At 43.7% G+C, this 26,224-nt stretch overlaps 1 protein-coding gene and 1 long non-coding RNA gene across 4 annotated transcripts in view; both read right to left on the bottom strand.

Moving 5' to 3' along the window:
• EHD3 (EH domain containing 3) lies at positions 1-22,431 on the bottom strand. Of its 3 annotated transcripts, XR_014562523.1 has the most exons (8): positions 21,585-22,431; positions 12,428-12,604; positions 7,352-7,449; positions 6,451-6,495; positions 4,501-4,913; positions 3,706-3,870; positions 786-2,697; positions 1-736 (listed from the first exon to the last, which is right to left on the bottom strand). XR_014562523.1 is itself a non-coding variant. In XM_083732510.1 (7 exons), the coding sequence occupies exons 1-7, from the start codon at positions 21,809-21,811 to the stop codon at positions 2,170-2,172; spliced, it is 1,653 nt and encodes a 550-aa protein (XP_083588636.1). In that variant the 5' UTR covers positions 21,812-22,431; the 3' UTR covers positions 1-2,169. The 3 variants fall into 3 exon arrangements, 2 of the variants coding, with proteins under 2 accessions (XP_083588636.1, XP_083588637.1); XM_083732510.1 differs by having other exon boundaries at positions 1-2,697; XM_083732511.1 differs by lacking the exon at positions 6,451-6,495 and having other exon boundaries at positions 1-2,697; positions 21,585-22,430.
• Positions 1-26,224, bottom strand: part of LOC310841650 — a 248,280-nt gene that overhangs the window by 2,670 nt on the left and 219,386 nt on the right. The gene's annotated exons all lie outside the window — the stretch shown is intronic.

Below are 26,224 nucleotides of genomic sequence, written 5' to 3'. Positions count from 1 at the left end.
TTTATAGGGCACAGATACAAATTTATTTCTCAATTTAAATACAGAGTACATCTCACCATAGTGGAGAATAAGACTGTGATCAGGATGGATGCATAAACATAAGTCGTGATAAATGCATTGCAATAAGGTTGTTTTTACACACTGAATATTTATTGTTAATTTTATTATAGTTATATAGCCAACTATCAACACATCTCCCCTGGGTGGCTTACAGGACAAAGCCTAAAATACAATATTGGCATACAATGCAATCAATGAAAACAATAAAATGCAGCAAATAACTTTCATTTTTGTCAGAGAGAAATGCAACCATTCAACAAACAGCTGGATAAAATAAAAACACAGGCTGCAAAATCAAAGCCCAGGTTTTAGTTGCTTTAAAAAGCTAGTTGTTTAAAGTCCCGGGTGAATAAGTTTCACTTGACAATGGAAAGACCACAGAGAAGGCACCAGCAAGAGGGTCCTCTGCTTAGTAGCCCCCACTCATCTCAATTGGGGAGGCAGGAGCTTTGAAGAGAATCTTGTTTGTCTATAGAATATTAGTGCAGGTATAAAACAAGCTATTTTGTTCTGTTTTCATCCACCTTCTCAGCATCAACAAAACCCACATAGACTCGAACCTCTACCCAGACACCAACTAAATAACGGGGTGGAGAAAAAGGATTGATTTGAAATTAGGCTGAGAAAGAGCAGCAGAAAATACCTTGGCTATTCTGTCTGGACAAGGTTCAGAATACTTATCCTAGGGTTAAGTCAAAGATGAAGGTTGCAGGTGGGAAGAGGACAGAAGAGAAGAGGCCTGCTGGGTCAGATGAAAGCTCTGTGCAATGCAGCATTCAGTACAGTGGCCAACCAGATACCTATGGAAAGCCCACAAGCAACAGCAAGATCACCATCCTCTGACTGATGTGCAAATGGGTGTTCTGGGGACAGATGTCTTACATGGGCTGAACAGACAATGAAAGAGTAGAGATTTGTCATTTCTGTTGTAACATCAATATCTGTGATGGAATGTAAACACACTAAATTATATTAGTCCAAAACCATGCTTGACCATAATTCAAAGAGATGTGAAATGCACTGTCCCGTTTAGGGATACAAAATCCCAGGATGAGTTGCTCTCCTTGTCAAAAACTTTGATCCCCTGCCCCTGATCTTGTAATCATTTCCTTGCAAGGGACTTTCTTGAACTCCTAAGCTCTCACTCTTTCTACCCCATTCTCCCAGCTGCACCACTGTTCTCAGACTAAAGTCACAGAAGTACAGTGGCACAGACTTACAAACTGGCACCCCATTAACTAGAAAAGGATTTAAGGCTCTTGGTTCGAACCCAGCATTTCCAAAGCAATGGAAAGATGTGGCATTTTCAATACAGGTTTCTCACCAAGAACCTATAAGAAAATGCAGGTGCCTAGGGGGGTGATTTTCCTGTGGGCTGGTTCTCCAGAGATATTCTGCAGACAAATGTGTACAGTAAGCCTGCAACATACATGCATTTAACCTGTGCACATTCAGCTTTAAGTGGTTGGCAAAACAAAATAAATTAAAAAGGGCATAAAAAGGGGGCAGGTATCGGGGGGGGGGGGAGACTTTGGCAATTCCACTTGCCAATGAACCCACTGTGTCTTGACTATACATGCTTTTGGCTTTCCAGAAAGAAACCCCATTGTAAACTGTAGGCTTCCTGTACTCAATAATTTTTTTAAAAAAGGCACAACAGACAGGAAGGCTGAACAGAAAGTAAAGACTATTTCACAAAAAATACTTAAGATCTAGGTAAGTTTTAAGCACAACTCCCATCCAGAATTTTGGGGTCTATCAGGGATTAGAATGTTTTTCTAAAGCATCAGGGATATATGCAACAGGAATTTCAGACATTGCTTGACTGAACAGTGACAGAAACTATCAAAAAAGCTCTCCAGATCCCAGCCAACTTTGCACCTTCAATCTGTATCAGTTCTTATCAACAAATACATGGAAGCCTGGAAGATACCAGGACAGAGCTAGTTGCATCTCATCATGAGAAAGTACTGGGGCTTTGCTTCACAACAGTTTCCTCTTCACATCTGAAAACAGTTCTAAGCCAAAAGGTGACCTAGCATCACTGCAGGCACAACTTTGGTACATTCCCTTCCCTTCCCTGTTCCCCATTTTCTTTCTGGTGGCTTCTCACCCAGCTAGTTTCCTCTTAGATGGGGGGATGAGATGGGATGGGAGATTCCCAGGAAGCTCATGACCTTCCAGCTTCACTTTTATAAGATGATTCGCCAAAGCAAATTCCTCATCGTCCAGCATCCCATCCTCATCGATATCAGAGAGTTTCCATATCTTGCCCAGCACTGAGTTAGGCAGCTTGGACTTCACCATCTCCCTTTTGGCATTGGCCCCCGTTATTTTCCCATCAACGGGTGACAGCGTGTAGAAGATCTCATCGTATAGGGGCTTATCTTTGGCCACCACCCAATCCGCGTCATCAATTCCTTCTCCTGCCCCTTCCCCATAGCCATGTCCAAATGGGCCGTGGAGGGTGCCTTCAAAGGCTCCCCCTTTCACCATCTGAGTAGGCCTCCGGGACTCCTCCTGACGCACCAGGACCATGAGCTGTGCGATGTCATTGGTCAGCATATCCTCTACTGCATCCAGCAACTTGGTCTTTAGGGGCTGGAACTTGCTGAAATCCTGAGCTTGCAGCTGTTCCTGAAAAGAACGTCACAAACAGAAGTGGCGGGTGAGGACTGTTTTATTGTTCAGTGTACCATTCAACATAAGAGGAGTGGCTACAGCAATCCAGGCAGATCCCCTCTTCATTTGCTATCAGCTGCTTATTGAATACTTTCATATTTCAGTCAACCATATGGTGTGTGTTTTAAAATGCTACTGACCTTGGCTTTTTACAGCTTTTGATTCTAACGTCGTGATCCTTTCAATTTTGTTTGCTGATCGCTATTTATAGATCTGTGCTCATTTCTATTTTTATATTGCTTCAGTGTTTGCAATCGTCTATTCTGTAAGCCACTGTGAATAACTTTGTGGGAAAGTGGAGGAAAAGTAATAAACTAAACCAAGCCTATTGCTATTGTTAGCCTCACACTATATAAATCTGCCTACTTGGAAGACCACCTCATGCATTTGACAAAGTGAGATTTGGCCAGCGAAAACTTATCCTGCATTGTGTGCGCTGTCTTTTGGGTGCCATGGGACAGTTACGTTTTGACTACGAAAGACTAAGATATCTGTCATTCTGGATTTTAGAACCAGAGCGGCTCTTCCCCTTCACAATAATATTCTAAACGAAAAACTAGGTTGTCTTTCAGGTTAAAACATTCCTTTTGAACCAAAATGTCCCAACAGAGCAGAGGTTGGTGAAACCAGCCTCCGCTGGGGGCACACCAAAATTACCTATCAAACTATGGAGTGTATGACACATCTCTGTGTGGCGATGCGCCACTGCGATCGTGGCAAGATCAAACATGAAAGTAGCTTCCAGCCCTTCTTGCACTGTGGCTCAAAGGTGATTTTTTGGGGTGTGTGTGTATGTGTGTACATGTGCCAATACAGCTCCTTTCCAAGGGTGCAAAGGACCCTAGGTGTGCTTCTGCAACAGACGCAGCAGCAGTGTTCATCTTTGCTCCAAACTTATTCTGCACAATTGAAATGGAGCAGATTCTGCCATGGTTCTTGGATTCTATTGCTTCTGGCCCTTACCTGCATCTTCTTCAGATTAGGAAAGTCTCCTGGTGAAATCTGATGCTCCTGTACGATCTGTCCATAGATGTCCCTCAAATTGTTCACGAGTTCTTTCTTCTTATTGTCTTTGCCAAACACCGATGGCATTTCCTTCTTAAGTGAGCTAATGATGTACGCATGAACCTAAGGGCATTTCAGAGGGTGGGTACATATTTTATGTGTTTGCAACAATGGGATCACCAGAACACAGCTAACATAATGTACGCTTCCAACGGATCATCTGTGCTTCATTCTCATTTTCTTCTCCCTTCCTTCTCCTTTCCTACAGCATCTCACAGCAAAATATCCTCTTGAATTATATACCCAGCACATGGAACCTTACAAAAGGACAATATGAGTGGGCTCTCCGTACCACAGCAATTCATACTGATGAATTGGAAAAAATAAAAATGTGGCTCCCTTCTACAATTGGATTGAAGACATATAAACTCACAACATATGAACGACTCGCATATAAACACAGACTTGCCATGGACAAATTCAATGACATTTGGAATCCATTCTTACAATACTGTAATAGGTTAAGATCTGGTGAAGTACAACAACAACCTTGTAAAATATACAGTTTTGGATCCCCCCCTACTTGTTTTCCCTTCTGGATGGGTTCTATTTCTCTTTTTCGTTTGCATCTCACCATGTCTGGTGCACATATAGTTATGTACTTTTTGAACTTTCAGTAAAGATGTTTTAAAATAATAATAATTTAAAAAATCAAAAAGTAAAACCTGGGCAGATCCACTTGGAGAGACTCACCTTGGCTAGCCGTGCCCGTTTAATGAGATCATTCAGTTTCCGAAGAGCAGCATTGCGGGGCAAACTTTGGATATCTTTGAAGAGGTCTTGCTCCTCTGCCTCAAAAAGCTTGCGGTTATCTGGGATGAGCAACTGGTGTGACCAGAAGGAACCGATATAGACTCTCACTACCTCAGGCGTGTTGACAATCTTTCCCAGAGACCACATGAGAGCGCCATAAACCCTCATAAGCTGCTGGGTCTCAATCTGGTCTGCTTTGTTGAGCACAACCCTCATTTTATCTTCATGGTTCTTCAGGGCTTTGATGACATCCGAGAACTCGTCTGAGATGTCTAGCTTGTGGGCGTCAAAGAGGAGAATGATGCGGTCCACCCGCTCGGCAAACCACTCAAGGACAGCAGCAAAGTCATAACCTTTTGGGGAAAGAAGACATCCCCATAAGAACAGAGACAAGGCCGTATGGCAGAGCTGGGGAACCTTCTGCAGTCTGAGGGCCACATTCCTTTCTGAGCAGCTCTCTGGGGGCCCCTTCAGTTATTTAATATAATCTTTGCAAGGTGGTGCAGATCTGGTAACATGGTTTACAGCTAGAATCACAGTTATTCCAAAACCTGAGGAAAGATAGGCAAATGGTGGGCGCTAACTGGTCCATCACTTTACTCAGATCATAGAGCTGGAAGGGACCATGGGGTCATCTAGTCCAACCCTGTGCAATGCAGCCATCTTTTGCCTAACATGGGGCTCAAACCCATAACCCTGAGATTAAGCGTCTCCTGCTCTACTGGCTGAGCTATGCCAGGGCCTTAGCCAAGACCAGAGGCTCTTCACTTCTATTTTGGCAGCTAGGCTGAATGGGATAATTTCTCTTCTTTAAGCCCTCTTAACAAACTATTGTTCCCAGAATTCTTTGGGGTGAGGCTACACGCTTTAAACATATACTGTGGATGTGACCATAGCCCAAGGCTACATTTTAAAGGTCCTAGCATCACGTTTTAAATTAGCAGTTAGAAACAAGCTCTCCAGTGCTGTGATAGTAAGAAGCTGCAAGTGAGTTGCTGCTGTTAAAATTATGGCTTTATCTAGGAGTGTGGCACAGGTGTGGCGACAGTTGCCTAGGTTACACTAGGCCAGAAGGCCTGACCATTTCCCCTCACTTCCTGTGAACATACCAGGAAGCCTTAATCTGCACATGCTGGCGTTGCCTCTGTCATGTAAGCCACTCAATATCAGAAGCTGATGACTCCAAATTTGGTGAAAAGTCTTTATTTGATTTCATCATTAAATTTATATCCCACCTTTCCTGAAAGGAGCTCAAGGTGGCAATACATGGTCCCCCCTTCCCATTTTATCCTCACAACAATCCCGTGAGCTAAATTAAACTAAGAGACGGTGACTGGCCCCAAGGTCACCCAGTGAGCTTCAAGGCTGTGTAGGGATTTGAACTCTGGTCTCCCAGGTTCTAGTCCAATACTCTATCCACTAAGCCACGCTGGCTCTCTACTTCAACCAAGTCTTGTGACCAAAGTCTCTGCTTTCATTTAACGCACAATCAAGTTTTCAGATGCCATTAAGGAAAGTATCTCAGCAGGCCAAAATTCTCAAGAGCAATCTAAATGTGTAATTAAGCATGCTTGAATTGCTATTAAATAATCACAGGGTGTTGTGGGGCCAATGAAGTTGAAGGATTCAACCATTTTAGTTAGGCCTGGACCATTTAGCGATTTTACCTTCTAGATCAATCCTACGTTTTCTTTGACTAGACTGAAGCCAAACCCACAATCCCAAATATTTAGTAACGGCAATCCTGTTTAAAAGACCCTGATGCAGTGCGTATGGTGAGGATTAGTTTGCTACATGCCTGAATAGCTCATTGCTCTTTTCAAAGCATTTAGCTTTATGAACAAAATAGCCAAGGCTATAGAAAGCAGGTGGCTGCTCTGATGTAAATACCTCCATATGGGCTTCTGTGCAGACTGCTATAACCCATTTCTTTGGCTGGAGGAAAATGAAATCAGACACTTGTTAAATGAAGAAACCTGGAAATCTGGATAACAAACAGCCCATCTAGAGGATGCTTCAAGGAATAATGGCCTAAGCGAACAGGCCTGGTGTCCCAAAAGGACAACAGCTATTTCCTCATAGCTCAAAGAACTGTAGAGTTGGAAGGGACCACAAGAGTAATCAAATCCTGATAAAAGCAGATTTCTAGCTGAGGAAATATTTGTGCAGAAATTTATAGAAAATATTTTATTTCTGGTTATTTTTTTAACATGGCAAACAAACTCAGGAGAACTGAAAGAAGAAAATGATACAAATCAAACAAAATAATAATTACACACGTTTACTTTAAGCTTGTAACATACAATGGACACATTCATAGAAGTTAATTGGTGCAGGTTCCAAACTACTGGGCCTGAGGGGGAAGCATCTCAAGTTTGAATGATCTCCCATTTTGAAAAACATGCCTACAAACAGAAATGAAGTATAAGGTTCCAGGTGTTGTTGGACTACAACTCCCATCATCCCCATCTAGCTTGGCCAGTGGTCCCCTCAACAGTGCATGACTTTTCTGTGTTGAGGATTTTTCATATTGCGGAAAGCATTCAAAACATGAGCTATTCTCTTCTGCTGCAGTGGTGCAGTAAATTTTACCTAGGAGATGCAGAAAGTCTGTCCCGATTTCCCCCGAGATCCATTTTAAAGCTTTCTAGAACATTCCAAATCAGTGATCAAATGAACAGTATTGTAAGGCCGCCATCTTGACTTGTGCATTTTGAAACAAGTCATAAGCTGACACCAAAAGAACTGCACCTATGTTAATCCAAAATAAGAAGCTGCACCTTTACCTTACCTCGGCTTATTCTTTGTTTCTCCCCTGAAAGGATCCCTGGTGTATCAATAATACTGATACTCTCCAATACAGGATTTGGCAGCTGAGCACACATAAATCTACGGAGAGAGGTGAAGGGAGGGGAAAAACACAATAAAACGTTACAGCAAGTACAATAATTGGGCGGAGTGGGGAAGATAACAGATTTTAACAATGTGAATTTTAACTATGACTGCTTAGATGCCTACTTTGGCATTTCATGGCATATAAACACACAGATAAATAAATAAAAAACAAGTGTCTACCTGCTAAATATTTTTATATAAGATGCCTGTCAAAATCCAGACAAAACCAAGCGCTTGCTGATTGGGGATCAGCTCATTATTCACAACCCTACATTTTTGAAATGTGAAACATTTTCAGCAGGAATAGAATGCTTATTCATGCAAAATGTTGCATGCCAGTCTTCAGATTTATGTGCAAATACAAGGGCAGAAGAGCGTCCACTGGTCCAGACCCCTGCATCCAGGCAGGAGCTGTCAAAGCTGACAGTCAGAAAAAGAGATCAGTCTATGCCACCCAGATTATAGAATGCTAAGCACGAGTTCCCATTATTTAATGTGCAGAGAAAAAGATAATGAAGATTCTTTAGCAGGTTACCACAATATGAAAATATATCAAGATTTTAAAATTTTGTATGATGATTAAAAAACAACAACCAGAGCTAGAGAAAAAAAGGTAGGATTTCTGGAATAAGAATCTGGTAAGTGTTTGGGATATGAAGCTTCATTTGCACATACTGCTACATTAAAAGATATAAATAGTAGGAGTGACTAGTATAATTTATATCGTGTTTCAAGCACATATGTGTATTTCCAGCGCAATCCTTGGTGAGGTATTCAAGTTCTCCACTCTAGCTATTTGAATCATATTAAACATACCGTATTTTTCGCACCATAGGGCGCACCGGACCATAGGGCGCACCCAGTTTTTAGGGGGGGGGGGGAAATCTAGGGAAAAAAATTCCCCCCCAGCCCCAAAGAGCAGCGTACAGGCTGCGCACAACCTCTCCCTGCCGGAGGTGTTGCGCGCGGCTATGGCACAAGCCAAGGCAGCGAGCAGGATGGATCCTGCTCGCTGTTTTGGCTTCCCCTTTAGCCCCGTGCAGCCTCTCCTTGCCAGGAGAGGCTGTGTGGGGCTAAAGACTCCATAGCCCCGTGCAGCCTCTCCTTGCCGGAGGGGTTGCGCACAGCTATGGAGCAAGCCAAAGCAGCAAGCGGGATGGATCCCGCTCGCTGTTTCGGCTTCCCCTTTAGCCCCGTGCAGCCTTTCCCTCCCGGGAGAGGCTAAAGACTCCATAGCCCCATGCAGCCTCTCCTTGCCGGGAGACGCTGCGCAGGGCTTTCCTGGGAGGTGGGGGGATTCACCCACCTCCCGCAAAACCGGCCGAAGCCGCACAACTCCTTTAAAGAGATCACGGCTTCTCCTGGCTTTTCTGGGAGGTGGGAGAAGGGACTGATGCGGCCAGTCAGTCCCTTCTCCCTCCTGTGGAAAAGCCCGCAAGAGTGCACGGAGCTTGTGTGCAGCTCTTGGGGGCTTTTCCTGCCTGCCTCCCCCCTGCATTCGCTCCATAGGACGTACACATATTTTCCCTTGCTTTTTAGGAGGGGAAAAGTGCGTCCTATGGTGCGAAGAATACGGTAAATCTCTTTGCATGAACAAACAAAGCATCTTCTTTCAAAACCCATCTTCCCACATCAAGTGGCATGCAGTCCTGTTCATCGCCTACCTTCATTCTATCACAATTATATGCACCACCCTGATCTATTCATTACTGATGAAGCAGCAGAAAAACAGTACTAAAATTTCAACACTGAAGCATAACACTATCCTTTGATCGAGGGACGTGGGTGGCGCTGTGGTCTAAACCACTGAGTGTCTTGGGCTTGCCATTTGGAAGGTCGGCGGTTCGAATCCCCGTGACGGAGTGAGCTCCCGTTGCTCTTTCCCAGCTCCTGCCAACCTAGCAGTTCGAAAGCATGCCAGTGCAAGTAGATCGATCGGTACCGCTGTGGTAGGAAGGTAAATGGCATTTCCGTGTACTCTGGTTTCCGTCACGGTCCTATGTGCGCCAGTAGTGGTTTATTCATGCTGGCCACATGACCCGGAAAGCTGTCTGTGGACAAATGCCTGCTCCCTCGGCCTGAAGTGAGATGAGCGCCGCAACCCCAATAGTCGCCTTTGACTGGACCTAACCATCCAGGGGTCCTTTACCTTTAGCCTTTATCAGTGTGGTGTAGTGGTTAAGAGTGTGGTGTAGTGTAGTGGTTAAGAGAAGTAGACTCATAATCTGGTGAACCGGGTTTGATTCCCTGCTCCTCCACATGCAGCTGCTGGGTGACCTTGGGCCAGTCACACTTCTTTGAAGTCTCTCAGCCCCACTCACCTCACAGAGTGTTTGTTGTGGGGGAGGAAGGGAAAGGAGAATGTTAGCCGCTTTGAGACTTCTTTGGGTAATGATAAAGTGGGATATCAAATCGAAACTCTTCTTATCCCTTGATCTGCAGCGGGCTTACTTCAATCATCTGCACAAATGGGTGAACAGAAATAGGAACCCGTGGAGGCTACTGTACATTCAGAAGGTAGAACAGATGTGAGAGCAGCTGAGTCACGGGGAAAGGAAAGAGTGGCCATGCATGTCTGAAGGAGCATGTTGCCAGTTTCCATCCTTAACTGGGTGCCCTCCAGCTGCTATTAGACTACAACTCACAGCAGCCCCAGTCAGTGTGCTCAGTGATTATGGATGAAGGAGAGGTGCGAGTCCCACAATCTCTGGTGAGATTGGAGGAGGGCGAGTTATTATGATTATGATATATTTATTTGTACCCTACGCTCTCCCCATGACGAGACTAAGGCCAAAAATAAGAACTGCTAGAAACTGTGCGGGGGGGGGGGGAGAAGAAACAATCATTAGAAAACAAGTAAGCATTGATAGAATTAAAACTGTGTGTGTGTGTGATCTATTACAAACCATATTAATAATTACAATAAAAACAGCATAGCACCAGTTACAGCTACAGCTGCTGCCTGCATCCAAAGACTTTTGTTCTTCCATTCTGTTCCGCTCTGTCAGGCAAGAAGGAACATGAACTTTCAAGAACAATGCGCATAGATTTCAAGGGAACAGGAAAAACATTTTAGCCATTTCTAATCGGGCTGCTTGTTCCGCATACCATACATCTTAAAGAACTGGGTGGGAGGGAACTCGTTAAATCATCCAGAATCCACTGTCTGCCAAAGGTTCTTCCTTCTTCCTAAACCACTAGAGTAATGCATATCTCTAGAGTATTCAAGTCATGACTCACGTTGTACAGTTTAACCCATTTCCCCAGCAAAGAGCAGGACGAACTGGGTGAGTGGCAGAAACTTTGCAGAATACCAGCTTCATTGCAGCATGGTCATTTGTTGACTTTGACGAGTCATTTAGTCGTGTCCGACTCTTCGTGACCCCATGGACCAGAGCACACCAGGCACTCCTGTCTTCCACTGCCTCCCACAGTTTGGTCAGACTCATGTTAGTAGCTTCGAGAACAGTGTCCAACCATCTTGTCCTCTGTCGTCCCCTTCTCCTTGTGCCCTCCATCTTTCCCAACATCAGGGTCTTTTCCAGGGAGTCTTCTCTTCTCATGAGGTGGGCAAAGTATTGGAGCCTCAGCTTCATGATCTGTCCTTCCAGTGAGCACTCAGGGCTGATTTCCTTCAGAATGAAGAGGTTTGATCTTCTTGCAGTCCATGGGACTCTCAAGAGTCTCCTCCAGCACCATAATTCAAAAGCATCAATTCTTCGGCGATCAGCCTTCTTTATGGTCCAGCTCTCACTTCCATACATCACTACTGGGAAAACCATGGCTTTAACTATACGGACCTTTGTTGGCATACTCTTATGTAACTGCAGGTTATTATAATAATCCTAACAGTGTTTTTATCTGTTTACAGTTTATCTGTAAATATTAAATAAACCATTTCCATTCTTTTATAAAAAGTTTGTTATCTTGATTTATTATTCTTCCAGTAAGTTTTGCCATTTCTGCATATTCCATAAGTTTTTGTATCCATTTTTCCTTTGCTGGGACTTCTTCTTCTTTCCATTTTGGGGCAAGTTACAATCTTGCTGCTGTAGTTGCATACATGAATAAATTTCTACAGAATTTAGGTAGTTCTATCCCTATAATACCCAAGAGAAAGGCTTCTGGTTGTTGTTTTTTACAAATGTTATTTTAAACATCCTTTTCATTTCATTGTATATCATTTCCCAATAAGCCTTAACCTTACTACTTATACATAAGTGGCTACTCTCACTTGCAACCATTTTTTCCAAGCTACAAGCTCAGCAAATTGTCCTCTGTAGTTTGCACTGCATAGACAGAACGACATTCCATGTGCATGGCTTGTAGTTTGCAATTTTTTTCTTGTACTGGAGGACCAGGCTAAATAGTGACAATAAGAATTCCCCCTACTCTGTTATTGTCGTTTCTCTCATTCACTTTGGCCTGTGTCTCACTCCTTCAGAACTCTTTAACTACAAAGAGTTTTAAATTAATCTCCAGAACCAAAGCACACAGTTTGTCACAGCTTTCAGCCCCCTCTCTGCTTTTTCTTTTCCTGCTCCCATTTCAATGTTCATTGACAAAAACACAGCAAGCTAGCAATTCTGATGCAGCAATTGCATTATGAGACTTGTGCGGCATTTTACCAACAGCGCACACAGTGACATCAATGCTGTTTTGTTTTGTTTTTGGGTTGCTGCCGTATTTAATAATGCATACGAGCTCAGAGGCAAATGAACAGTAAGCTGCAGCAAAGAGCAGACTGCTATAAACTTTGAAAATCAAACAACTGACTAGTGGAGAACTCCTGCTATATTGGCTCCACGCTGAGGACAGGGTTAGGTACAAAATCCAGCAAGAAATTTGGAAGAGGATTTCTGAAGTATACAGAGTGCATTTTTATCCACAACACCCAACTTTTATCCAGTTCAAGCCCAATATCTTTCTATCAGGATAGCAGCATTGCAAAGCATCCTGATGCCATACTGACCTGTTCAAGAAGGCATTGCCAAAGGCATTAAGTTTCCTGAAGGGTTTTCTGGGATCCACTACCAATGCATTTCCAGGAATGATGCCCTCTGCATCGCCGTGCATCACAGCAATGAAGGAGTCAGTTGTAGGTTCTGGCCCAATCCTCATCCCAGGGAAATCTTGTTCAAGAAGGTACCTAGAAATCAACAAGAAGCACAGGATGTGTCATTGGTTCAGCTTAGATGTGGAGATATAGAATGCTCAGAGGCTTGTTAGTGGTTGCAGGTGTGGAGCTAGATTCCGTCAAAATTGTTGGACAGCACCAGATTTGTGATATTAAAACTATTTCATTTTGTTACAGGGTTGTGGGTGTGTGGGTGTCCATCTGCAGGATATCTGTGGGTCCTTTCCAGGGCTGTGATTTTGTATCAAGGGAAACTTAGCATCTAGTAGAAGGGGCTACGGAACCAGTAAGACCAGTTTCTTTCCCCATCTCACCTGGTTGGATGGAAAATAATAGGTCAAAGGGGGACTCTGTGGGAGACAGTTTTTGACTGGTGCTGGAAGCTGGAGACACAGAGGCTTGTCTTGCTCTGTGCTAGACCCAAAAGTATGACTTGGGGATCTCCCTGGGAACCTAAGGGGGGCAAGATCTATCAGATGTTCATACACTCACAGAGTATAAAGGAACACGAGGGTTGTCTAGTCCAACCCTCTGCAATGCAGGAATCTTTTGCCCAGCGTGGGGCTCAAACCCACAGCCCTGAGATTAAGAGTCTCCTGCTCTGCCAATTTAGCTATTGTGCTGTGAATCTGCAAAGCCTCTTGTGTTTGAAGGGTCAGGGGAGTTAACTTCCAAAAATAATAGAAGCCTTTCAGTATATTTCCTGCCAAAAGGGAACCATAAACCACCAATTACACAACACTTTCCCTATCACTCACTTCTGTGTCTTCCTGAAGACACTCAGAGGAGGGGGGGCCACTAGGTGGCGCATCGGAAGATGGCTGACAATAACATCTCTCCCACCCACAGGAGGTAATTTGGAGGCTATGATGGGGGTAATTAGCCTCCTTAACCCCACCAGGATTGTTGTGGGGATGGCCCTTGCCTGCTGTGCCCTATACCACCCCCGAATTTATGGGGATGGGGGCACTAGGCACAAAGCCCTCCTGTGGGATTTTCGGCACTCCTTGACGCCGTCCCTGATTCGCACCGCTGGTTGCAATGATCTTTAAAAGAAACAATTTGGACGAGATTAATTGCACATACATCAAGGAAAAAGGGGAGTAAAGACTGCTGACAGAAGAGATCTCTGATAACAAGACAAGAATAAAATATGAGAAGATACGTCAAGATACGGTATGACAAATGACTGAGGGGGGAGGGGGAAAAAAACCTGCCTTTCCTTTTTCTATGTGATTTAACAAGAATCCCCTCCCCTAATGAGTCAGAAATTAAGGACTTAAGCTGTGGATTTAAGGCTGTGTGGAGATAAACTTTCGATCCAAAGCAATGTTTCAAGATGAAGCTGGAAAGCTAAGAGTTTTGGAGTGACGCAGTCAAAAATAAAATGCCGTCGCCATTTTGGGAGGAATTGTTGGAGCTCTTGGGTCTGGGAGGAGAAAGAGAGAAATAGAGTTGTTTACATATCGTGAATCAACTTCTCGGTGGGACTTAAGAGCGACAAATGCCAAAATTTACGATGGAAAGAGTGATGTTATCTACGAAGGAGATATATGGAAACCATCTGGACTTAGTGGAGGAACAGGAAATCCACACAGGAATATTATACTTGCTATCGGCTTAAGGAGACTAACAGAAGAGATCGTAAAGGAAAAAGAGAAATTATATGAACAAGATATGATGTGGCAACACCAAGATAAGACTGGATAAAATTATGAACTTTGTTTGGACTGATTGGGACTGATTTGGACATTAACGCAGTAATAAGAAGATGATCTGAATCCCCCTTTGGATCTTGAAGTATGGGTTCCCCCAACAAAATTTTAAAAATTGGCTTTGTAATTTGGAATTTATATGATGTGATTTAATTTGATGTGATTGGCCAGTTAATAAAAATTATTTTTTAAAAAAGAAGACACTCAGAGGAGCAGGGTGGGGAATGGCTTATCGTATATAAGCAATCTCCATACATCACAAGCAAGCATGTGATATACGGAGGCAGGCAGCAGCTGCGTGGACAGCCTGTCTGCTGGCTTCAGTCATGAGGCAAACTGAACATGATCATTCTTTTGCAGACAGCAGAAAATCCAGGGGGAGCAGGATGTGATTCCAGACAGCTAGAAATATCACAAAGCAGGTGACAGTCAGATGCAGGCTCTGCCAAACCTCTGGAGAGAGGAAAGCCCAGAGCCATTTCAACAGCAAAGGTTCAGCATCACAGCAAGCTTCCCCAAAAGAACCATCTTCTCCACCCTCAGCAGTTTTTAGCAAGTTAGCAGACTGCTACCTGGAAGTGCTTTCTATTGTGAGCTATTTGTCCCCTGGAAGAGGATTAAAAAAGAAGCAGGGAGTAAGGTCAAGATAAGAGCCTTTGGAAATCTTAAGGACAGCTCAACTCGAGAAGTATCCATACTTATTTCCAGCACCAACCACTTATGCTGTGCATTAATCAGAAGAGGGATCTGGGAATCTGGTGGCCTGCCTTCTGGACCAACCGAGGTCAGGTTTCCACTGGGAGGGCATCCTCATGCTTTAAGAGCCCTTGGGTTTGAAAGCATCTCTTATTTTTTTGCCAATTTCCCCCCAGCACATTTGATACAGCCATTCAAAGCAGGCAATGTTAGTCTAATTTCTTGGCAGATGCTAAATAATCCAGAGTCCCATCATCCAATTATCCAGTTTTCCAGATATCCAGAGTCCCTGAGATCATTAGTACTGTAGGATTCTGTCCCCTCATTCAAATGTTTTCCCATATAAGGGGGAAAGGAGCATGTCTCTGAAGACATAACATTCAGTGAGGCATATAGACTCAAATTTCCAAGAATTTTTTAAAAATTGCTTATTATAAATAATTTCTTTAACCCATGTGGACATATACAGCCTAAAATCTACAGCTGGAATTCAGCATCACACCATTATAAATATTCTGTATGCAAGGTGGACTTATTTCCCTGTGCACAGGATTTCCACAGAGCTGTTTATGTGAATGAATCCTGCTGAATATCGTGAAATGAGGATGGCTAAGATATTTGCATTGTTGATGTTAGTTGGCAATGTTTGCATTTTGTTTCCTCTTTGTTATATTTACATTAAAAAAAATAGTGGGCAGTGATGGATGGATATATAAAAATATTAATGGGGTGATGTGCTCCAGGAAATATGCTGGCTTGACGAAACAGAAGGAGGTGTTGCCACTGCTGCGCTTAGTAACAACTTCTTTTCAAGTTGTTCATTAAGGAAAAGCACTAAAGTATGAGAAGATTCAACACTGTCTGGGAGCATCAGAGTTGATTCCACTTCTGCAACGATGGCTATTGCTCTAGAAACCAATGCTCACAGTTCAGTGAATACAAGCTCAGAAGGAAATCTGCACATGTGAGCCACCAAGTGGACTTGTGCCAGGAATGGCTAGGCATGGCTCTCCTTACCTCTTGTCCACTGCATGTCCAAGCGTGTGGAGGGTTGTGTCTTCCCTGCAAATCATGAGTATGACGGCAAAACATTTCTTTGTGGCATGTACATAAATGTAACAATTTGTGCAGGCGAATCAGCCCATAGTCAAATTAGCCAGAACACAGTCCAATCTAGACGTGGTGTTGTTGATGTTGTTTGGTCTTGTATAGTTATAGTTTGCGGGGTGAGGGGCAGAGCTGGATCAGGACTGTGATGCGCGGGGTGTGTGGCTATAATCCTTTGCCTTTGCTGCATGCCCAGTGTGAATAATCTCCCCCACCCCACATCCTACTATTTGCAATGAGCAGAAAGGATTGTTTTTTCAATCAGCAATGGGTGCTTTCTTCCCATAGCAAATAACAGCCCCCACCTGTGCTAATCTGGGTCCACACACACGTAATCTCTCTGGAGTGTGTGTCTGTAAGGGGGGGTACACGCAAGGCTGAAATGATGTGAACAGCATCACATCTAGTCTGGCTCTGACTGGGACTCTTCAGAAGAATCTGATGTTGCATGAAGTACAGAAGAAAAACAGAGAGCCAGTTAGGTCAAATGTCAGTAAAACCTAGCCAGCAACATTTGCCCAAGGAGAGCCGAGGAAATGGTGCAACAAGAATTCAGCAGAACAAGGATTTTATTATATTCAGAGTGAGGAAGAAGAGAGACAAGGAAGTTGTTGTGAGCAACAGACTGTGCCAGGACATCAAACAACACATCAGTGAAGCATGATGCATTCACTGCTGGTGGAAGAATCACATGCTGGCAAGTTGATATTCTTCTCTGTGTTGCTTGAAGAGCAGTGGTGCCTTCTATATTCAGCCTGGTCAAGTGAAACAGAAGCACCTTGGCAACTTTTTAGGTTAGACTATTGCAGTATGTTCTAGGTGGGGTTGCTCTTGAAGACAGCTCAGAACCTTCAGCATTAACTTCCCACCAATAGCACCTTAGGCTTATATAGATTGAGCTTGGGTTTGCTGGCTCTCATCCAGTCCGTTACTGAGGCTAGGCTGACTGAGAAGAGAAGTAGGGTTGTGTGTCGTCAGCATACTGATGGCAACACAGTCAAGAACTCTAGGTGACCCCACTCAGCGGTTTCATGTTTATATTAAACAACATAAGGAATAAAACCGAACTCTGTGGAACTCCCTTTTTGAAGACATCATGGGACCAACCATTATCTCCGCCCCCCCCCCCCCGCACAAGCACAACATCCTGAAACCATCCAAGTAGGAGTGGACTCACAGCAGTGGTGGCCTCTACTCCCAATTCAGACAGTTTCCACAGAAAGATACCATGGTTGATTGAATCATGAGGCTGAGAGATTGTAGAGACTCTTCTGACATAGGTCATCATATGGGGCAACCAAGGCAGTTTTTGCGTCAAAACCACCATGAACCCTGGTACTACTGGTTGATATAGACCTAAAATATCCATCTTGTTCAAGGCTGTCTGGAGTTGATCCACCAACTCAAGGGCAATGTTCAGGAAGGGGAACAAGCAGGCCTATAGTTTGGGGTCCAAAGAGGATTTATTAAGGAGTAGTATCACTGCCGTAGCTTTCAGGTGGCTTTTTTCAGTCAGAACTCAACAGAACTCAGTTCTGGCACCTCTCAGGTGGGCACCATCACCATTCTAAGAGAACAAGGGAGGTGTTCATGGTGAAAAAAATATCAAGAAAAATAGCACAGCCTGGGACACTTCTCTCAGAGAGATTAATTACCTCCCTGCCAGATGTTATCAGCCACGAGGGCTAAGGGTTGAGAACACACAATGCCTGCATCCATCCAAGAACCTTGACCACAGCCTTCAAGTCTTAACAAGTGAAACTCACCCATTAACACCTGACCAGGCAGTACTCTGGACAGCCCTGAATAAACATGTTGGCTTAATTTGGCCTGCTCTGTTCACAATTTTTATTTCTATAGATACTTCACAGGCCAGAACCAGGGCTGGTTTTTGTGGTCATTTCTTCTCTGCTGAGACCTGTAGCTCAATAACAGAGGTAGGGGTGTGTGTGTGTGTGTGTAGAGAAGACCTCTAACAGCACGTTTGCAGCACGTTCTCTAAACTCCAACTCCCAGGATACTTTGAATGAAACCATGACAGCCATATTGGTTTTGTGCTATTTTAAGTTTTATACCATTTTCAGTATTGCAGAGGGTTGGGCAATCCTTTCCAAGTCTACAATTCTAGGATTCTAGGGTAGATAAGCCCAGTGAAAGGAAAGGCACAATGAAAACAAAACAAAACTTGTGGGTGATATTGAGCCATAGAATTGTAGAGCAAGAGTTTCAACTAAATCATACACAACAGATGGACATCAATTTCTGCTTAAAAATCTCCAAGGAAGAAGAGCACATCACTTCCAAGGTGGAAAGAGTGGTTAAGCTGCAAATAAAAGGAGAAGGTTTTTTAACACAGCCCACATGGGCAGCCAGCACTGCAGTAGTCAGTTTGTGTTTACTTTATTAATAACATTGATATTAGGCAGGTGCCTTGGTTGTACTGCTTTTGACATCTGCTAAAACCCTTTTCTGCTTAAGCAAGCTTACCCAGGCATGCAATTTCATTAGGTGCATTTGTTTTTAAAACCTATTGATTTCATCTATACTTGGATAATTTTATGATGTCTGAAGGATTGTTTCCAGCAAAATTGGCCCATTAGTGCAGGGATTTCCACCTGCGCAATAGGAGATTTCCTCTTCCCCCATGCACCTCCCCCCCAAAAAAGTGTTCTGGAGAGTTAGGGCAACCCTCAGAACAGACTCAGGGAACATGCGGGGAGAACAGTGGCGTAGCGTGGGGGGGTGCAGGGGGGGCTGGCCACACCGGGCGCAACATCTGGGGGGGGGGGTGCGCTCGCACTCGCAGCTCTCTGCCCCTACCTAAAATCCACGGGTTAGGGGGCGCAAATTATTTTGCCTTGCCCCGGGTGCTGACAACCCACGCTACGCCACTGGGGGAGAAGAAGCCTAATCACACAGGCAGAAATCCTTGTGTTAATAGGATAACTTTCTTTGGCTACAACCTAGTATTTTAAAAGTCTACTTTATGGTTACAGTGGTACCTTGGGTTACCTACGTTTCAGGTTACAGACAGCTAACCCAGAAATAGTGCTTCAGGTTAAGAACTTTGCTTCAGGATGAGAACAGAAATCGTGCTCCGGCGGTGTGGCGGCAGCGGGAGGCCCCATTAGATAAAGTGGTGCTTCAGGTTAAGAACAGTTTCAGGTTAAGAACGGACCTCCGGAATGAATTAAGTTCTTAACCCGAGGTACCACTGTATTTTTAAAGGAATAGTTAATACAATTTTTATGTAAGCCACTTGCGATTTCTGTTTTGATTAAGTGGTATAGAAATCTTGCTAAATAAATAAAAAGGAAATTTGTTATGAACAAGGTTAGTGGACTCAAGCCAAAGCTATTTCTTCTTCTTCTTCTTCTTCTTCTTCTTCTTCTTCTTCTTCTTCTTCTTCTTCTTCTTCTTCTTCTGGAATCACTTCTAACCCAGTAAGCAGGGATGACAATATACAGAGCACTGTGTCTCTACTGTCCCTTCTCGCCTTCTCTGCCCCATGCAAACAATACATAAAGGCTACTGCGTTCACCTACAGTTTGGATCATGCTCATTAGCAGATAGTAATGCACTTAAATTTAAAAGGAAGGTGAAGCTGGATAGTTCAGCTCCAGCAGGCAGTTTGCACACTTTGGAACTCAGAGAAGACAGCCTGGGGTGAGAAAATGAGTACACAGCAGGAAGGATTTTAAGGGAGGGCTGGCAAAAGAGATCTGCAAAGAAAATGCAGTTGGATTCCTCTGGAACCAGACAGATATACTCCACTGACCTTAAGCACAGCAGGCCTCTTTCTCCTTTTCAGTTTCCAAACCCGTCTAAGAATACCAAAAACCAGCTTTCCCGGCCATGCCTCTGCAACCTCATCCACTGGTTGTGACGCTGACAATTTCATTTGACCCTTCGCCTTGATCTAAAGCAGATAGCTCAAGATGTCAGGGAGGAAGACTGAAGACTAAACTGAGGCTCTTCAGCCAATTGTCTTTAGATGCAGCTTAAAGCATTGTGGTATCATGGATAGCCACTAAAGGTTTTTAATCTGTCGGGTCCAAATTTAATCTGGGACTGGATAGCTCAGTTGGTTAGAGCATGGGGCTGATCATGCCAAGGTTGCTGGTTCACTGCAGGGGATTAGGCCAGAAAGATGATCCTCAGGGTCCCTTCCTCTAAGTTTCTATGATTTTACATCATGCATCTTTTAATCGCATCTCTGAAGTCCTGCTTAACATTATGAAGGATTTTAAAGGAGACCATTACGTGTCTGCTATTCCGTTTGGTATAAAAGCAGAAGACAGTGATGAAACATTAACCATGTGCAATCCATTTTGGTACTTACCCCCCCCCCCCCGGGTAAAACAGTTTCACATCAGAATAGGCAACACTGATAACAAGGAAGACTGTTGCTAAGCTCCAGAGACAGCACAACCTCACTACAGAATAGGAAAGAATGGGCGGGTCTGAAGCAATGACATGGAAGAGCAAAATAAGTGCCAGTCTGGATCATCTCACCTCTTCCTCACCTTTCTCCTAGACTAAAAAGTCCCAAATGCTGCAACCTTTTCCTCCATCACCTAGATCATCAAGGTGTTGCTCTTTTCTGAACCTTTCCCCCCAGTTATATGCAAAAGGTAACAAATGTACAACAGTTACAGATAGGTAGCCGTGTTGGTTTGCCATAGTCAAAACAAAAAAATTCCTTCCAGTAGCACCTTAAAGACCAACTAAGTCAGTTCTTGGTATGAGCTTTCGTGTGCATGCACACGAAAGCTCATACCAAGAACTGACTTAGTTGGTCTTTAAGGTGCTACTGGAAGAAATGTACAACAGTGAGTTTCTGTCAAAAACAGAATTAGCACAGCTTGTTTTCCAGTGCTGATATGATCATTTGAATAGCCTTTCATTCTTGCATGGATTAATTCATTCATGTTTGCATAGAGGTCTTCTACATTTCACCATGAGATTATTTACGGAGCTGCTGGAGGGACTTCCAGACTGCTGCTATTTCCACGCTAGATTCAGTCACACACCTGCAAATTCAGGTAGTGCAATGATAGTTGATTGGCAGGTCTTGCACAGCAAACCCTCCCCCCCCCCAAAAAAAAAACAACAACACCAAACTGGACTGTTTGCAATAAGGAAAGTGATGGGAAAAGGCATAGGAAAAGTGTGGGATAACCATTTCTTGAACCCAGCACCCTCTAACCTCCCTGCAAACAAATCATAATGATTTGTTGCCTGGAAGCTGACATGGGAGACATTCCTTTGAGCCAGTGTTTTTGGAGTGTGATCAAACCACAAGCTAGAAGAATAACAACCTTCAAAGTCACAAGCCAGAAACAAAGAACACAATTAGCAGCTAAATATTTATCCTGAAAGATGAACATAGGGATATTTCATGCATGCATGCACTTCTATCTAACAATACACCCTAGTGTACACCTGGAAGGTAAAGAGCTGCCACATTTTACCTTATGAAGGTGGTCTTCCCGGTGGAATACTGCCCAACAAGAAGGACCATAGGCTTGTTGTCAAAGTCTGCATCTTCCAAGGCAGGTGAATGAAAGGCGTGGAATTTGTAATATTCTTCTAGAGGGAGAAGCTTGGTTTTGTACAGTTTTTTAAGACCTCCACTCACAGTCTGATACACCTCCGGGTCTTTCCTTCGCCCATCTTCATTACCCAGCCAGCTGAACATTTTTGTAATTTAGCAAGAAATGCTACCAATTATTCCTGTTCTGCCTGATCTGCATTAAATGGAAGAAGGTCATAAAAAAATCAAATCAAATAGATAGCTCTCTAGTGGAAATCTCCAAGGTGCAAAGCTAAATCGATTGCCAGTATTCTTTCCTCCTTACCACTTCATTACTTGGCCTAGGAGCAATTTTATGATTGTTGAAAATAAGCTCAGAAAGGGGGATGCTTTGATAAATCAATTGCGTTCTGAGGTCCACTTTTCTGCAGGCTTCCCAGTTGAAGGGCGAGGGCTGATGAGCTAATCTGCAAAGAATAAATTCTTCTGCCGCAGGACCAGCCAGCAGCAATAGCAGCCTCTCTTGCAAAACAGCTGGCTGTTTAAATGGAAATCGACCGGGGAGCGAGGAGCCCGCCGCTGGAAATGGAGAGCGACGGCAGCGGCCCTCATCGGTTGCGCAGACTTGTCACCTCCACCTCTGCATTTTCATAGCTTTATGGCCGCTCTCCCGGAAAGACTTGTCGCTCAGCCGCCAGCAAAAAGTCACCGTAGAGATAGAAAGCTATAGAACGCAGCACCGCAGTGGGTAGCGGAATCAGCTGCACCCAACGCCAGCCTAGCCAAAGCTTCCTCAGAGGTGCCTGCAAAGCCAAAGGCACGGTGCTGGAGAATGCATTGCGCCACCTAGAGGGCAGAACGAGGATTTGAGCGAGGATTTTAGAAGTCTCATAAGAAAATACCGCAGGCAGAGAGTCTGTCTGAGAGCGCTTCTAGTGATTATACTGTACACTCAAAATACGTAACTGTTCAAGGCAGGCCAAAGGCATGACATCTTTACAAACCAACCACATAACCTGTGGGACTCACTGCCACAAGGTGTGACTTGGCGGCCTTTAAAAGGGATTTCTCAAACCAAAGGAGAATTAAAGGGCATCAACGGCTATGAGTCAGGAGGAAATAGCTCCGCATAGCTGAAGTGTGGATCCCACAGAAGTCAGACAGAGCCACCAACTTGGATAGATTTAAAAGAGAATTATGCAAAATCATGGGGGTTAAGGGATCAGTGGTTACTAACCATTATGACTATGCTCTGTGGAGACGGGGAAGGCCTTTTTAGTGGTGGCTCCCAGACTTTGGAACTCCCTGCCTAGAGAAGTTAGACTGGCTCCCTCCTTGTTGTCTTTCTTCTGGCAGGTGAATACTTTTTTGTTCCAACGGGCTTTGGGGAACTGTCTGCTTTTAATGAAAATGCTAGTGCCTGGCTGTTCTTCTTGCAATTATCTGTTATGTTTTTTCATAGATTATAGATAGATAAAATCCTATCAATCTTTAACTGCTTTGATGATTGTTTTCCTGTATGTTTTGGCTATCTTATTTTTTTTATCTGTAAGCTGCCTTGAGTCCCTATCAGGAAAAAAGGTGAGGCATAAGTAAATATATAAATTCAGGGTTTGCTTGTTTTTTAAACTGGAACTTGCTGGAACTCAGTTATGGCACCTCTCAGGTGGGCACCATTGCCATTCTAAGAGAACAAGGGAGGCGTTCACAGTGAATTCCGCCACCTCTTTTTCTAGAAAAAAAGCACTGTATATTATTATTATTATTATTATTATTATTATTATTATTATTATTCAGCTGGAGGCAGTAATATCAGTTCCTGGAAACCACAGAGTGTTCAGGGACTGCTTTGCATATCTGGAGTTCTCTGCCATGGATTCAGCGATTTTTTGGGGGGAACAGTCTGCTGTATAAAATGTTGAATTGTTTTCTAGCATTTAAAACTATTTTCTGTAATGTTTCCAGAATGCTTTCTAAACTTAATTTATTAGTGGCATTCTGCATTTCATTGTCGTGTGCTGTACATGTGGCTGGGATCACTGTCGTGAGTAATGCAGTTTTAGTCCTTGCTTTGTTTTTGTGACATACGTGGGAGAATGGATTGTGCAAGGACAAGGTGAGCAAAGTATTTGCCCCAGACTGTTACTAATTTTCATTGTGCCTTGGTCCAAATGCTTAGGCTCTCACCCTTTGCAGCCCTACACACAAAACTTTATCCATTGGCCCTGCTGGGCCTCATTCCAGGTCAGGGAAGAAACTTAATTCAATTCGCATTTAAAGGCAAAGTTACCTTTTCTGAATTCTGCAATGCGCTTCTCCTGCCAAGTAGTGTATATATATATATATAATGCACATGCCAGGAGGAAGTGTACAAATTAATGCATATACGATTGAAAATAACGTTCAAAAACACATTCCTTTAAGGAAAATTGCTTTGGGAAAAAGGTGTATATTAGAACAAATTCCATACAAATATATATATATATTAGTAAAAAAATATTCTGCTAGCACAAGGACTTTTAGCTGCACAACGGAACTTCCTTGCTCTCTTTTCTTCCTGCATGCCCCATAATGCCCCAGAGCATTAGAGGAAATCCTGGAACAGATTTAGGGTTCATGGGGAGGCACGCAAGGAAATAAAAGGGTGGAGTAGTTCTATGGTGCAGCTTGTGATAGGGCTGCCATAATTCACAAAGTTGCTTTTCCTAATCTGGACACAAAGGTCCTATGCATTTGGGCCAAGGCGCAATGAAGTTTTTTGGGGGGCAAAGTTGTTGCGCTTTTTAAAGTTTTGCCCAAAGTTGTTGAGCTTTCTGGGGAAAATCACGAACAAAAAAAATTAAAGTTTTTGAAAATTGCCAAAAACAACACTGCCAACAATATGTCTGGATTTTCCTGGATACTGTTGCTGTTGTTTAGTCGTTTAGTCGTGTCCGACTCTTTGTGACCCCATGGACCAGAGAACGCCAGGCACTCCTGTCCTCCACTGCCTCCCGCAGTTTGGTCAGACTCATGCTGGTAACCTGGAAAACACTATCCAACCATCTCGTCCTCTGTCGCCCCCTTCTCCTTGTGCCCTCCATCTTTCCCAACATCAGGGTCTTCTCCAGGGAGTCTTCTCTTCTCATGAGGTGGCCAAAGTACTGGAGCCTCAGCTTCACAATCTGTCCTTCCAGTGAGCACTCAGGGCTGATTTCCTTCAGAATGGAGAGGTTTGATCTTCTTGCAGTCCGTGGGACTCTCAAGAGTCTCCTCCAGCACCATAATTCAAAAGCATCAATTCTTCGGCGATCAGCCTTCTTTATGGTCCAGCTCTCACTTCCATACATCACTACTGGGAAAACCATAGCTTTAACTATACAAACCTTTGTTGGCAAGGTGATGTCTCTACTTCTCAAGATGCTGTCGGCCTGTCATTGCCCTTCTCCCAAGAAGCAGGCGTTTTTTAATTTCGTGGCTGCTGTCACCATCTGCAGTGATCATGGAGCCCAAGAAAGTAAAATCTCTCACTGCCTCCGTTTCTTCCCCTTCTATTTGCCAGGAGGTGATGGGACCAGTGGCCATGATCTTCGTTTTTTTGATGTTGAGCTTCAGACCATATTTTGCACTCTCCTCTTTCAACCTCAATAAAAGGTTCTTTAATTCCTCCTCACTTTCTGCCATCAAGGTTGTGTCATCTGCATATCTGAGGTTGTTGATATTTCTTCCGGCAATCTTAATTCCGGCTAGGGATTCATCCAGCCCAGCCTTTCGCATGATGAATTCTGCATATAAGTTAAATAAGCAGGGAGACAAAATGCAGCCTTGTCGTACTCCTTTCCCAATTTTGAACCAATCAGTTGTTCCATATCCAGTTCTAACTGTAGCTTCTTGTCCCACAAAGAGATTTCTCAGGAGACAGATGAGGTGATCAGGCACTCCCATTTCTTTAAGAACTTGCCATAGTTTGCCATGGTCGACACAGTCAAAGGCTTTTGCATAGTCAATGAAGCAGAAGTAAATGTCTTTCTGGAACTCTCTAGCTTTCTCCATAATCCAGCGCATGTTTGCAATTTGGTCTCTGGTTCCTCTGCCTCTTCTAAATCCAGCTTGCACTTCTGGGAGTTCTCAGTCCACATACTGCTTGAGCCTTCCTTGTAGAATTTTAAGCATAACCTTGCTAGCGTGCGAAATGAGTGCAATTGTGCGGTAGTTGGAGCATTCTTTGGCACTGCCCTTCTTTGGGATTGGGACTGATCTTCTCCAATCTTCTGGCCACTGCTGAGTTTTCCAAACTTGCTGGCATATTGAGTGTAGCACCTTAACAGCATCATCTTTTAAAATTTTAAATAGTTCAGCTGGAATACCATCACTTCCACTGGCCTTGTTATTTGCAGTGCTTTCTAAGGCCCATTTGACTTCACTCTCCAGGATGTCTGGCTCAAGGTCAGCAACCACACTACCTGGGGTATATGAGACATCCATTTCTTTCTGGTATAATTCCTCTGTGTATTCTTGCCACCTCTTCTTGATGTCTTCTTGCCACCTCTTCTTGATGTCTTCTGCTTCTGTTAGGTCCTTTCCACTTTTGTCCTTTAT

Source organism: Podarcis gaigeae (assembly GCF_964106915.1).
Source record: "Podarcis gaigeae genome assembly, chromosome: 3".
NCBI lineage: Eukaryota > Metazoa > Chordata > Lepidosauria > Squamata > Lacertidae > Podarcis > Podarcis gaigeae.
The sequence above is the reverse complement of the archived record's forward strand: the minus strand, read 5'-3'. Positions and strand labels throughout refer to the sequence as shown.